The 15253-nt window shown below is 39.5% G+C and overlaps 1 protein-coding gene across 1 annotated transcript; it reads right to left on the bottom strand.

Moving 5' to 3' along the window:
• Nucleotides 1–4996: 4996 nt before the first annotated feature.
• LOC100022462 (N-acetyltransferase family 8 member 3-like) lies at nucleotides 4997–9503 on the bottom strand. The gene is made up of 2 exons (XM_007477856.2): nucleotides 9269–9503; nucleotides 4997–8639 (listed from the first exon to the last, which is right to left on the bottom strand). Exon 2 carries the CDS (start codon nucleotides 8607–8609, stop codon nucleotides 7938–7940), a length of 672 nt encoding a protein of 223 aa, XP_007477918.2. The 5' UTR covers nucleotides 8610–8639; nucleotides 9269–9503; the 3' UTR covers nucleotides 4997–7937.
• Between the last annotated feature and the right edge of the window lie 5750 nt (nucleotides 9504–15253).

Below are 15253 nucleotides of genomic sequence, written 5' to 3'. Positions count from 1 at the left end.
TTTATGGGAGTTTGAGGCTGGAATTCCAGGGCTCCATCATTCCTCTCCCTCCCTTCTTAAATCCTCACCTGTCTGCATTATGCATTATGCCCTCCTCTGGAAGGCAATGAAGGAGAAGGATGGATATCCTGAGAACCTTTCTTGGCTCCTGTTAAAATTAATTGTGAATTTCGACTACATCGAATTAAAAAGCTTTTGTATAAAAAAAAACCAATGTAACTAAAATCAGAAGGGAAACAACAAATTGGGGGAAAATCTTCATAAAAACCTCTGACAAAGGTTTAACTACTCAAATTTATAAAGAGCTAAATCAATTGTACAAAAAGTCAAGCCATTCTCCAATTGATAAATGGGCAAGGGACATGGATAGGCAGTTCTCAGATAAAGAAATCAAAATTATTAATAAGGACATGAAGAAGTGTTCTAAATCTCTTATAATCAGAGAGATGGGACTTCCGGGTAATCATGGCTGCAATCTAGACGCCACACGCTTCCTCTCCCCGGCACCGAACAAAATAGACTACATCAAAGGAGCATAAAATCACATTTGGAGGAACAGAAGGACTCCCCAGTACCCCACAGAGGCAAAGGTACGTGGGGCTTGAACATTTCCACACTAAAATAAGAAGGAAAAGCTTGCACAGAAAAGTGAACTGAGCTGCCCTTCCCCCACCCCACCTCCCCCACTAAACCAGAGTGAGCTACCTGAGCGCTCACCGGGACAGCGAGTGAGTGGGGAGCGTCTCTGTCTGGGGGGGCACTCCAGGGTCCTTGGGATCTGGGGACTGCCAGGAAAAAAACGTCTCAGGGCGCTTTCACTGGGGAATCCAGCGGAACTGTACTTGGGGCAGGCTGCGCTAAACACCGCGGACCACGCGCTGATTATCCGGGTGGAGCTGAATACCTGGGCTCGGAGACTGGGAAGAACTAGTCTGAAGCAACCTAAATTCACAGAAAAACCGCTCATATAACCCAGACCCCAGACCAAAAAGGAAAGGGGAATAAAACCACCAAAGGGATGGCTCACATGGCCCAAAATCAAGCCTCCAGGAAGAAAGGGAAAAAAGTGACTATTGAAAACTTTTATGGTGGAAGTACCCAAGGAAAAGAGGAGAATGAGGAGGAAATCCAAAAAAATTCAGAACACGCCTCCCAAAATGGAAACTATCAACAAGCTCTGGAAGATCTCAAACTGGAACTTATCCAAAAGATGGAAACCTGGAAAGAAAAATGGGAGAAAGAGATCAGCTGTCTGACAGATAAGAATGCTCAATTGGAAAAAGAACTCGAAGCATCCAATAGAAGGGCAGACGAGGATGAAAAGCAAAACCAGTCCCTAATGACCAGAATTAAGCACCTCGAAGAAAGTGAGATGATAAAACAGCAAGAATCAATAAAGCAAACCCAAGTAATTAATGAATTGGAAGAAAACATAAAATATCTCACTGAGAAGGTCACAGACCTGGAGAACAGAGGAAGACGAGAAAATCTCCGAATTATCGGTCTCCCAGAAAAACCAGAGGTAAACAACAAATTGGATATTATTCTACAGGAGATTATAAAAGAAAATTGCCCCCACGTTCTGGAGCAAGGGGGCAAAATAGAAATAGAAAGGATTCATAGAACACCTTCTATACTAAATCCCCAAAAGACAACGCCTAGGAATGTAATTGCCAAATTCAAGAGCTTCCAAGTAAAGGAGAAAATCCTACAAGAAGCCAAGAAGAAGAGCTTCAGATATAAGGGGGCTCCCATAAGGATCACACACGACTTAGCGGCTAACACACTAAGAGACCGCAAAGCATGGAACACGATATTTAGAAAGGCAAGAGAGCTGGGTCTCCAACCAAGAATCAACTACCCAGCAAAACTGACTATATACTTCCAGGGGAAAGTATGGGCATTCAACAAAATAGAAGATTTCCAAACATTTGCTAAGAAAAGACCAGAGCTCTATGGAAAGTTCGATATCCAAGCACAGAAAGCAAGAGAAACATGAAAAGGTAAATATGAAAGAAAGGGAAAAGGAGATAAATCTTATCTTTTTTTTTTAAGTCAAACTCTCTTCTATAAGGACTACATTTACATCAAATTATATATATTAATATGTGGGGAAAATGTTTTGTGTAACTCTCATAAATTGTATCATCATAAGAGTAGTTAGAAGAAACATGCATAGGGAAAGATTGGGGCATTAAGAAGATTTGGGGAAAGTTGGGGCAAAGAAAGGAAAAGGGAGGGGGGAACCGCGATAATACTAAGATTAACTTCAAGAAATAGGGGGGGAATCAATAGAATAATCTTTCCCATATAAAGATACACATGGGAAGGGGACGGGAAGAACTCTCATATGAGAAGGAGAGGAAGAGAGCGTGAAGTGGAATTACTTAAACCTTACTCTCAGTGAAATCAAATCTGAGAAGGAAGAACATCTAGATCCAGTGGGATTCTGAATTCTATCTTATCCATTAGGGCAAGAAAGAAAGGAAAATCAAGGAGGGGGAGGGGGGAGGGAGTACAAAAAGGGAGGGAAGGAGAGGGGGGAGGGGAAGGGAGCATAAAAAGGGAGGGGCTAGAAAGGGAAGCATCTCAAGGGAGGGGACTAGGGGGACTGACACTTTCTCACTGGTTCAAAAGGAGAAAGCTAAAGAAGAAAGGTCAGAACTAGGGGAAGATATCAAAATGCCAGCGAATCCACAAATAACAATCATAACTTTGAACGTGAATGGGATGAACTCACCCATAAAACGCAGACAAATAGCAGATTGGATTAGAACCCAAAACCCTACCATATGTTGTCTTCAAGAAACACATTTGAGACGGGTTGACACTCACAAGGTTAGAATTAAAGGTTGGAGTAAGACCTTTTGGGCCTCAACCGATAGAAAGAAGGCAGGAGTTGCAATCATGATATCTGACAAAGCCAAAGTACAAATAGACCTGATCAAAAGGGATAGGGAAGGTAAATATATTCTGCTAAAAGGAAGTATAGACAATGAGGAAATATCACTAATCAACATGTATGCACCAAATGGTATAGCATCCAAATTTTTAATAGAGAAACTAGGAGAATTGAAGGAGGAAATAGACAGTAAAACCATATTAGTGGGAGACTTGAACCAACCACTATCAAATTTAGATAAATCAAATCAAAAAATAAATAAGAAAGAGGTAAAAGAGGTGAATGAAATCTTAGAAAAATTAGAATTAATAGACATATGGAGAAAAATAAATAGGGACAAAAAAGAATACACCTTCTTTTCAGCACCACATGGCACATTCACAAAAATAGATCATACACTAGGTCATAGAAACATGGCACTCAAATGCAGAAAAGCAGAAATATTAACTGCAGCCTTTTCAGATCACAAGGCAATTAAAATATTGATCGGCAAGGGTACATGGAGACCCAAATCAAAAATTAATTGGAAATTAAATAACATGATACTCCAAAATCGGATAGTTAGAGAAGAAATCATAGAAACAATTAACAATTTTGTTGAAGAAAATGACAACGGCGAAACATCCTTTCAAACCTTATGGGATGCAGCCAAGGCAGTACTTAGAGGAAAATTCATATCCCTGAGTGCATATATTAACAAATTAGGGAGGACAGAGACCAAGGAATTGGAAATGCAAATCAAAAAACTTGAGAATGAACAAATTAAAACCCCCCAGAAGAAAACCATACTAGAGAACCTAAAAATTAAGGGAGAAATTAATAAAATAGAAAGTGACAGAACTATTGAGCTAATAAACAAGACTAGAAGCTGGTACTTTGAAAAAACAGACAAAATAGACAAAGTACTGGTTAATTTAATTAAAAAAAGGAAAGAAGAAAGGCAAATTAATAGCATCAAGGATGAAAAGGGGGATCTCACCTCCAATGAAGAGGAAATTAAGGCAATCATTAAAAACTACTTTGCCCAACTATATGGCAATAAATATTCCAACCTAGGTGATATTGATGAATATTAACAAAAATATAAATTGCCTAGACTAACAGAAGAAGAAATAGTTTTCTTAAATAATCCCATATAATCAGAGAGATGCAAATCAAAACAACTCTGAGGTATCACCTCACACCTAGCAGATTGGCCAACATGACAGCTATGGAAAGTAATGAATGCTGGAGGGGATGTGGCAAAGTTGGAACATTAATGCATTGCTGGTGGAGTTGTGAACTGATCCAGCCATTCCAGAGGGCAATTTGGAACTATGCCCAAATGGTGATAAAAGACTGTCTGCCCTTTGATCCAGCCATAGCACTGATAATAAGAGATAATAAGGAAAAAGACTTGTACAAGAATATTCAAAGCTGCACTCTTTGTGGTGGCCAAAAACTGGAAAACGAGGGGATGCCCTTCAATTGGGGAATGGCTGAGCAAATTGTGGTATATGTTGGTGATGGAATACTATTGTGCTCAAAGGAATAATAAAGTAGAGGAATTCCATGGAGACTGGAACGACCTCCAGGAATTGATGCAAAGCAAGAGGAGCAGAACCAGGAAAACATTGTACACAGAGACTGATACATTGTGGTATAATCAAACGGAATGGACTTCTCCATTAGTGGCAATGCAATGTCCCTGAACAATCTGCAGGGACCTAAAAAACACTATCCATAAGCAGAGGACAAACTGTGGAAGTAGAAACACCGAGGAAAAGCAACTGCCTGACTACAGTGGTTGAGGGGAAAGGTCAGAGGAGATACTCTGAACGAACACTCTAATGCAAATACTAACAACATGGCAAAGGGTTCAAATCAAGAACACATGTGATACCCAGTGGAATCATGTGTCGGCTATGGGGGGGGGGGAGAGGAAAAGAAAATGATCTTTGTCTCTAATGTATAATGCTTGGAAATGATCAAATAAAATATTATTTAAAAAAGAAGAAAAAAAGAAAAAATTAATTGTGGGTGAGACTGAAACATATTAATAGGTGGTCATCATGGATTTAATTTCTAAATCCCGAAATGAATTACTAAAGAAAATGGAATTTATGGTAGTTTTATTTACAATAGAAGGAATATATTAAGGAATGAGAGAGAGAAAGGAAACTTCGACTTCCTCTGAGCCAGGTAGAAATACTAAGGCCCTAATCAAGGAAAAGAGTCTCATATGGGCCTTTCCTGGAGGCTTTATACCTCCAGAAAGGCAGGATCACTATGTCAGCCTTTCACTTACCATCAGTGACCATCTAAACTGTAAAGAAGTCTGGGTGTCTGTCTTCCAGTCTCTCCCCAAGTGTCTGTCTTCCAGTCTCTCCTCTGAGTCAGAGAGTTCTTTGATATCCTTGAATTGAATCTCAAATCCAATATATCTAAATATCTTCTTCTCACCTTTTGTCCTCTTTTTAAAGATCTTTTCCTCTTGTGTCACCTCCCCTAAATTTCACGTCTACCAATCACAGCAGATGCTCCTCTCCAGGCCTGCCCATTCTGTAGTTCACACCTTCTTTGGTAAGATTACGCCTTTTGGGTTACTTAACACCTTTTGTAGTTAAAATGGGTAGATATACTTCACATACTGAGTTATCACCTTTTGGGGATTAAAATCTAAAAATAGACTGGATTACAATTCAATCTTCCCAATAAATAAGTACCTTCATTGTTACAATTAGGAGATTACAATCAATCTTCACAATAAAGGAAGAGCTAAGTATCTTCATTGTTACAATCAGGAGATAGTTAAATCCAATCTTCACACTCCCAAGTACCCAGCTATTATTTTCTTTGATATTGCTTCCTGAAAGTGAGTCCAACTAGAGACTAGAGGAAATTGTACTTTCTTCTAAGAGTTTTCCAATTAGGCAGCTTTTTACTTTTTCTCTAAACCCATACCAATATTGACTTGTGAGGTAAAAGAAGGAAGGGACAGGAAACAGGAACTTCTTTCCCCACACACACTCTCACTGAGCAGATCATAAGTTTCCCTATTCAAAACCACCAGCTCAGATGGACTGTTCAGACCATGGGAAAAGGTTCATTTTTTAAAATTTGGGAGTAATAGCAAGGGTGTTCATTTGTGTTTCTAGAGCATTCTAATAATAATAATAATGCTGAAAGTCCTATTCTTACCAATAGTGATGATAGGATTATAGACAAAGCTAGAAGGAAGCTTAGACACTATGTGGTCCAATTCCCTCATCTTACAAATGAAGAAACCTAGGGAGGCTAAGTGATCACACAACTAGTATGTGTCAAAGTCAGGATTCAAACCCTGAACCACCAGGTTCCAAAACTTGTACTTCTTACTTTGTTGGTACACAATACTTCTAAGATCTATAATTTCATATACGTGCATCCTTCTTCCACCAATACCTTTTAACTAAGATTGGTGCTTTGCTTTAAAAAATATGTTTATAATTTAATTCAACCCAGGTCTCAAGTTTATTTATATATTGCCATTCATAAAGAATAATAATTCAATGATTATTGAGTTGTACATCCACTGAGTGCAAAAGTCTATGTATAAAGGGGCCAGCTGGGTAGCTCAGTGTATTGAGAGCAAAGCCTAGAGATGGGAGGTCCTGGGTTCAAATCTGACCTCAGACACTTCCTAGCTGTGTGATCCTGGGCAATTCACTTGACACCCATTGCCTAGCCCTTATCATTCTTCTGCCTTGGAAGCAATACACCATATTGATTCCAAGACAGAAGGTAAGGGTTTTTTAAAAAGTATATATATATATATATATAATTTGTAATGCTGTGTATTTTATTTTATGTATTTTTATGTATTTAAAAACATTATTCTAAGAAGAGATCCTTAGGATTCATCAGACTTCTAGAAATATACAATACCAAATATGATTAAGATTCTTGGATAGGGTTGAATATCAAGAATTTTTTTTAACCCTCACCTTCTGTCTCTAGGTTTGGTTCTCAATTCACTGAGCCACCAAGCTGCCCCCTCATCAAGAATTTTTGAGGCAAAAAAAAATTCATCCCCTTGTAGATGTGGAGATGAGCTTCTCCAAGTTCATCTAGGCTAGTCCTTGGACAAGAGATTAAAGACAATCAGATGGGGCCAGAGGTTCCCCATCTTTGGAAGTTTTTCATCAGAGGCTGGACCACCACCAGTTGGGTAGGTCATTGTGGAAATTCTTTTCACCTCTCACCCTGAGGTATCAAAGGGTAGCTTTACTGGAGGAATAAGAATGGCAACACTCTACAAAACAAAGGATTCCCCTTCCCCTAAACCCATTTCTGTCATATCATGTATTATCTTCACACTATCCATGCTTGATATCTATGCAATGAGGCACTCCTTGCAGGTAACCAGAGAGCACCATCTTGCTTTGTTCGATCTAAATTTCTGACACTTAAAGAAATGACCCAACTCGCCTTCAAATCCCAAGCATTTATTGAATATGAGAAAGTGGAATGGGCTTCCTTCCAAGGCAGAGTTTTTCTTCTCACTAAAGGGGTCCAAGCAAAGCCTGGATTGTCATTAATCAATATGTTGTGGTAGTGATTCCTGTTTAACACTGAGTTAGCCTGGATGCCAATGAGATTCTTTCTAGTTCTGAGATTCTGTGATTCTACCCACCCATCATAAATCCCTTTTGTTTTTTGGCAGCGGGGCATTTAACACAAGAGAAGAGAGTCAGTGGCAGCAGTTTACAGCCTTAATGAGTGCTGATGGTATGCTCAGTATTATTGTGAGTCAATCAATATTTTTATAAAGGGTTAAAGACAAAGATGGTTCAAGGGGCTTTTTTAAAAAAAACCTTACCTTCCGTCTTGGAATCAATGCTGTGTATTGGTTCCAAGGCAGAAGAGTGGTCAGGTCTAGGCAATGGGGGTCAAGTGACTTGCCCAGGGTCACACAGCTTAGAAGTGTCTGAGGCCAGATTTGAACCCAGGACCTCCCATCTCTAGGTCTGGCTCTCAATCCATGGAGCTATCCAGCTGTCCCCTCAAGGAGCTTTTAGAGTGAAGAAGCAACTGTATATTCATAGAAGAAAAAAGGAATAGCTATCATCTTCCATTTCAGAGAAACAAAGGCTTCATGTGATTTCCAGAAGCCCAGACGCTCATACAATCGTTGAGCTGCATAATTCAATTTAATGGTACTCAAGACTACGTTATCATAGCCTTGGTCCTGTGCAAACTGGAGCACAGTTTGGGTAAGGGATTTGGCAATACCCTTGCCCCAGTGCTCTTGGTCCACTGACAAATGGAGCAACTCCAGGTTTTTCTGTCTTCCTGAAGCCTCTTGTGCCGGGCGGGCACACACCATGCCCACCACCTGACCCTCTGACTCTGCTACCCAGAAACAAGACCCTCTGGCACTGAGATAGGATTTCCTGATGTCTTTCATGTCTGTGTGCAAAGCATGGTCAAGATAGGAGGAGAAGGGATATGCAGCAACCCACCACAGGACAGCCAAGAAGCCCAGGAAGGCCAAGAGAGACAGGAGGAGGGAACCAGACCCAAGGAACAGGGCACTGGGGCCCCCTAGCAGGACCAGGAAGCCTCTTGGCTGCTTTAGCAGATGGAAGAAGCAAGAAGGATTCAGATACAGTGTTCCCTTAGTGAATATGTCTATCACAGCCTCCCTGTCTTGGTCTTCATATTTCCGGATGTGATGGGGAGCCATGGATTCTTCAGTCTCCTTCTCCAAGGGACCCTATAGAAGAAAGAAGACTGACACTCTCCTTGTCCATCCAACTCAGTCCTACCGCTTCCCTCCATAGAACTCACTTTCTTTTCCTGGGGGAAAAAAAAAAGTTGTTTCCTGAATGGGGGATTGGGAGGCAAAGGAGAGAAACTGCTCCCGTTCTACCCTCTGTTAGCTCTAGAGTTGTTTTGTCCCCATCTGGAGTCAGCCTGCAAGACAGTAAATTGGCTGGGATGAAAGAAGCAAGAACTAAAGAAATCCAGGAGTGTCATTCTGGGACATCCGAAATAGACAGTCTCTAGATGAGATTTAAATGTCTTTTCTCTCAATTCAGACCAATTCCTATGGTCCCAGGCCATAGGAGCTTGAACTAGAGACAGTGTGGTACATGGGATAGAGTGCTGGCTATAGAGTCAGAAGGTTTGAGTTCTAATCCTGCCTTGTCACTTCTTCCTTGAATAACTGTGGGCAAATCACTTAACCTGTCTGAGCTGCTTTCTAATCTGTAAAATGGAGATGGGAGAAAGTGAAAGAATCAGTATCTTGGGTTCCTTTAAGCTCTAAATCTTTTGTCCTATGAAGAGAACTCAGAGATGGATGAGACTTCTTCCAGGAAACTCCCTCTGCTCTCTCCTTACCTCTTGTTTTTCCAGATTCCGACACTTCTCTCTTTTGCTGTTGCTGCCTTTGCAACTTGTATTTTCTTTCCAGGCTGCACTTCTAAGTATTTGCCTGAGTGCTTCCAAGTCGATGATGTGTGCTGCCAAACGATCAGTGCCCTTTCTCCTGCTGGACTCATCTGAGAGTAGAATAATGACTTTTCACTCTTTCCTCTACCAACTCCACCCACTGGTACACGCAGTGCTCAGATCTGGAGTGTGGCATCCCGTCCAACCCATCATCTCGCTCTTCCCATTGCTGAGAGAGCCAGGCTAGCCCTAGATTTGGAGAAGCCAATCCACACCTCCCTGGCCTCTGGATCCCCCTTTTCTTTGGGCTCTCTCCCTCCCCCCACACAGCCCTCTGGCTGCGATTTGGGCTGACCCAAAGGTATAATTGAATCCTAGCATGAACATCCTGAAAATCCTTCCTCTGATCTGTTTCTAGTTGTGTGGAAACAGTGCTTTCAGCAGCCAGCAGTCAGGCACAGACAGTCTTTTCTTAGGACCACACACTGAGAAAGAACTTACCAGAAGTCACTGACTCTCAGAGCCAGAGGGAAGGGGCTTTCCCATTACTAGAAGTCTTCAAGCCTAGGCTAGATGGTCACCCTGTAGAGAGAATTCCTGCTCCACTCTGCTTTGGACTGGGGAGCACCTAATAGTTCTTGCCCCTCCTTGGTTCTGTGATAACGTGATTTCTTTTAGACATTTAGCAAACCAGAAGACCCACACACTTAACTTTTGATCGCAGAAATGAATGAAAGAATTTTCCTAAGAGCCAACTATTCACAAAATGGTGAGATAAACATTAGGAATAGAAATTCAGAAGGGAGACAGACTGTGTCTGCTCTCAAGGATCTTCCCTAATAAGGAGAAACAACACATGAAGGGGAGTAGTAGCCAGGAAAGAGAATTTGGATCAGAGGAATAAAACTTATTTAGCCACTTCCCACCTCCTTAATTTCCAGTGTCTGGATAGCATGAAAAGGGCTGCTATAAATATTTTTGCCCATCTGCATACTTTCCCTTTATATTTTGATCTCTTTGAGGGTGTAGGGCTAATAGTAGTATTGATGGGCAGAAGGGCAGGACTTGTTAGTGACTTTGGGGACTTAGTTCCAAATTTTGCTTTCCACATTGTCTGGTCCAGTGTGCATGAACAGTATATTACTATCTGCACGTTTTCCCATAGCCCTGTAACATTCCGCATCTACCTTTCTCATCTTTGCCAATCTGGCAGAAGTGAAGTAGAACTTCAGAGTTGTTTTGTTTCTATTTTTCTAATCATGAATGACCTGGAACATTTTTTCATGTAGTTATTGAAAACTTGAGTTTATTTCTTTGTAAATTGCTCCTTCATATCTTTGACCATTTGCCCACTGGGGAATGGCTCTTGGTCATCAATTTAAGTCATTTATTCCTATTTCTCAGATATGAGATCTTTTTTGGAGAAACTTATTGCAAAGAATTTTTCTAGTTTCCTAGAAACAGCCTTTCTTGTTCATCCATCCTAGAATTCCCTCCTGAATGATTCGGCTTGGCATATGCCAAACATGTTCATAGACACTGTTTGGGGAAGGCAAGCAGTTGGCCAAAGTTCTCCTGTTTCTGAGATAACAAAAATTAAAATAAATATGCAATCCCAGTTGACCCCATACAATAGTTACTAGGAGCTGTTCTCTGGTTTAAGAAGTATGGGGGGATGGCAATGGAGATGAGGAGTTGGGGTTTCAAATCCCTACAGAATGTGTCTTAATTTTACACCCCTTCCTCCCCACTTGGCAGATTTCTGGTTTTCCTTGAGACACATGTGATTGACCCAGCCAGGAACTTGTCCAAAGTCCAGGAGTACTGGAGCAGAACCTAGGTCACCCCTCTGAGCAGCCCTAAGCCAGCCAGCCCTTGCCTTTATTGAGGAGCTCCTGCTCTGGGATCCACAGCAGTCTGGTCACCAATTAGCCACTTTTAATATGAGCCTCCCTGCCACAGCCCATCAATTATGGGGGGGAAATTCCCCTTCAAAGCTTATCCTAGGATTCCCAGTCCTTCCCCTAATGATATACCTATGAACCTTTGCCCCTTCCTCTTATGTAAAAGGATTCAACAGAACAGAACACCCAGAGGATTTTAGATAGACCATGGTTCAATGAGTTTGCAATAGAAGAAGATGTCTTTGGGTGCAGTGTTGTCTTTCTCTTGGACTCTGTAACCTGATATCAAAGAGCTTATGGGGAGCTGGCCCTGAATCACAGCCAAGTGATATCTACCACATTCCTGAGACTGAGGATGTCCTTGGGAGTGCAACTTTAAAAGACTAGAAAATGAGCAAATAAAGCATCTCCAAAGAAACACCAAACTAGATAACCTAAAAATTAAATGTGAGAGATAAAATTGAGTCAGAAAATCATAGAATGAATAAATAAAAGAGGGAGTTGGTTTTATGAAAAAAAAACAACAGGGGCTGCTGGGTAGCTCAGTGGATTGAGAACCAGGCCTAGAAATGGGAGGTCCTAGGTTCAAATTTGACCTCAGCCACTTCCCAGCTGTGTGACCCTGGGCAAGTCACTTAACCCCCATTGCCTAGCCCTTACTACTCTTCTGTCTTGGAACCAATACACAGTATTGATTCTAAGGTGGAAGGTAAGGGTTTTTTAAAAATCAGTAAACTTGAAAGGGATTAATATACCACCATTGAAGATGAAATCAAAGCAATTATTAGGAGTTCTTTCACCTAATTACATGCCAATAAATTTAACAATGTAAATTAAATAGAAGAATACCTATAATAATATAAACTACCTAGACTATAAGAGGAGGAAATAGAATACCTAAATAAACTTATTTTAGAAAAAGAAATTGAAGAGGCCACAAATGAACTTCCTAAGGGAAAAAAAGCATGAAGAATAAATGGATTTGCAAGTAAATTCTATCAAACATTTAAAGATCAATTAATTTCAATATCAAATAAATTATTCAAAATAGTAGGTAAAGAAGGAGTCCTGACAAACTCCTTTTATAAGACAAGCATGGTATTGATACCAAAACCAGGAAGAACAAAAATGGAGGAAGAAAATTATAGATTAATTTTATTAATGAATGCAGATATAGAAATTCTAAATAAAATATAAGCTGGGAGACAATAATATATCACAAAAATCATACGTTGTAACCAAAAAGGATTTATACAAGAACTGAAAATGTGGTTTGATATAAGGAAAATTATTAACATAATTGATTATGTAAACACCAAGAATCATATGATTATCTCAATAGATGCAGGAAAAGCTTTTGACAAAATACAATACTCATTCCTACTAAAACACTGGAAAGAATAGGTACAAGTAGATTTTTTAATATTAAAATGGTATCAAAAAAGATCTACCTAAAACCATCAAAATAGTTTTAATATGGAGAAGTTAGAAGCCTTCTGAAGAGGATCAAGAGTAAACAACTATGCTCATTATCACCTGTATAATTTAATATTGTATTAGAAATTCTAGTGATAGCAATAAGAGAAGAAAAAGAAATTGAAGGAATCAGAATAGCTAAGATATAACAAAACTATCTTGATATGGTGGTATATGCAGAAATTCCTAGAGATACAATTAACAAACTATTTGAAACAAGTAATAATGATGGCAAAGCAGCAGAATATAAAATAAATCTGCATAAATATCAGTATTTCTATATATCACTAACAAAGACCTGCAAGAAGAGATGGAAATAGATACCCCACTTAAAATAACCATAGGCAGAATAAAATAAATGTGAAAATTCCTCCCAATAGAAACCTAGGAAGTACATGAATACAATTATAAAATATTTTTGTGCAAATTAAGCCATATTTAAAGAATTGGGGAAATAGTCATTGTTCATTCAGGAATGACTGAACAAGTTGTGGCATATGATTGCAATGGGTCTGGGAGAATGGGAGAAGGATGCTTAATGGCTGTTGACTGAATTGAATTGCAGAGGGATAAAGTTCAAATCTTATTTCTATTGTTAATTATCTATTTGACTTCAGGAGATTGCTTCATCACTTTGGATCTATTTCCAGTTTTGCTCCATTTTATCTTCTCAGATTGATTCCACGTCGTTCTGCTTCATGCACTCTGTATTCTGCCCAAATTTGACCCCCACCCATTATACTATGGAGTAAAAAGGTGGTGCAGGGGTGAGAGTGCTGGCCCTGGAGTCAGGAGGACCTGAGTTCAAACTTCATGACCCTAGGCAAGTCACTTAACTTTGTTTGCCTCCATATCCTCATCTGTAAAATGAATTAGAGAAGGGAATGGCAAGCCACTCCATTATCTTTGCAAAAAAAAACCCCAAACAATCGCAAAGAGCAGGATATGACTAATTGACATGACTAGCATTGCCCCATGTCTCCTTTCACCATTCCTTTGTACAAGCTGTCATGATGCCTAAAATATACTCCTGTACCTGTACCTGTTAAACATTTTAGCTTCCCTGAGGATTAACTCAATACTATCTCCTATTGGAAGCCTTTCCCGCTTTCCCTAGTTCTTACTACTTATTCTTTTCTCATTTTCTCATTTGTGTACATGCTTTATCACCCCCGCCAAAGGCAATATTTGCATTGGTTTGCGTTTGACTGTTTTATTTTAGGACAACAATGGTCATTCGTGAGTGTTCTGGCTACCACTAAGTGACTCAAAATATCTGACCTGAATTAGCCCAAACAAAACCAAATTACACTTGTTTCTCTACCACTACCCCATGCTTTGCTAATCAAGTTTGTAATTTGGGACCATGTGCATGTTTCATTACTCTTTTGTTGCCTTTTATATTCTGTGAGTTTTTTTAAACTGGGTTTTTAAGAAATGGGTTTAAAAACTACTTGAAGGGGATGGCCAAAAGTCCTGGGATGTGCTGCTCTTATAATATCTAGAAAACAAGCCTAGACTTCCTAAGTTATCTAGCAGCTGGGACACTTGTTAGTGGTTCCTCTATAGGAAGAAGCAAAGGCTTCTTGAAGATGGAAGGAGAATGGGAAGACCAACAAGGAAAAATGGCTTCCCATCATTGCTATGATTGGAAAAATCTTTTCCATGAGTAATGTAATACAAAGAAGAGAAATTGAAGATTGGTTAAGGTTAACTTGTACCGATTATATGTGTTTCCATTGTCCTCTTCCCATATAATTTTGATTTCTTCCATAATTTTGTTCAGATTTAGAAGCTTTTCATTCCATATGGTTAGAAGAATCTGAGTTTTAAGATTGCTGCTATCTATTCAAAACATTAGTACATTTTTATGGATGAATATTATGAGAGGGTGATTATGGACAATGGTTATTTCCAGTATAATCCTCTGCATCCAAGTTATTTGCTGAAAAAAAACAAAAGCTAATTTGGGGTTTGTGTCAGGAGCAATATATTAAAAAATCATTAAATATCTCTCAATGCCCCAGACAATTCTCTAAGTGTTAATTTATCTGTTAATCTCCATTTAATTTATGAAGCTTATGACTGATCATGTCTTTTTAAGTATTCAGAAGGTGCTGAAGTATTACAATCTGCAGTGACAGATCACACAGTTTCTACAATTTCCCAGCATGATCTGCACTGATCATTAAGTCTTGCACCCTTAAGGATTACCCTTCTGTAATTTCTGGAGGGAATGACCTGGTCCTGAATTGTCACCATAAGTCCCTCTGAGCCTTCAGGCAAATCTGTATGATTCAGGAAACTGACACTTCTTTGTATATTTACTGTTAGCTGAGATCTTGTGGATGTCACCCCCACAGAGCCTTTTGATTCCACTCTTGGATCCTAGGCATTTGTATTCATATCCCCCATACCCAGCATGGAGTCTGGCACATAATACACACTAAAAAAATATTGGTTCATTCTTGATTGACTAATAGACTTTATTGACTCCATCCTCAGGTAAATTACTTCAATTATATTGGAGAAATATTATCTTTGCCTTCTGTCC

This window comes from Monodelphis domestica, chromosome 1, assembly GCF_027887165.1.
Source record: "Monodelphis domestica isolate mMonDom1 chromosome 1, mMonDom1.pri, whole genome shotgun sequence".
NCBI lineage: Eukaryota > Metazoa > Chordata > Mammalia > Didelphimorphia > Didelphidae > Monodelphis > Monodelphis domestica.
The sequence above is the reverse complement of the archived record's forward strand: the minus strand, read 5'-3'. Positions and strand labels throughout refer to the sequence as shown.

Coding starts and splice junctions, on each gene's coding strand:
- LOC100022462 (XM_007477856.2), bottom strand. CDS start 8,609: ATGGCTCCCCATCACATCCGGAAATATGAAGACCAAGACAGGGAGGCT.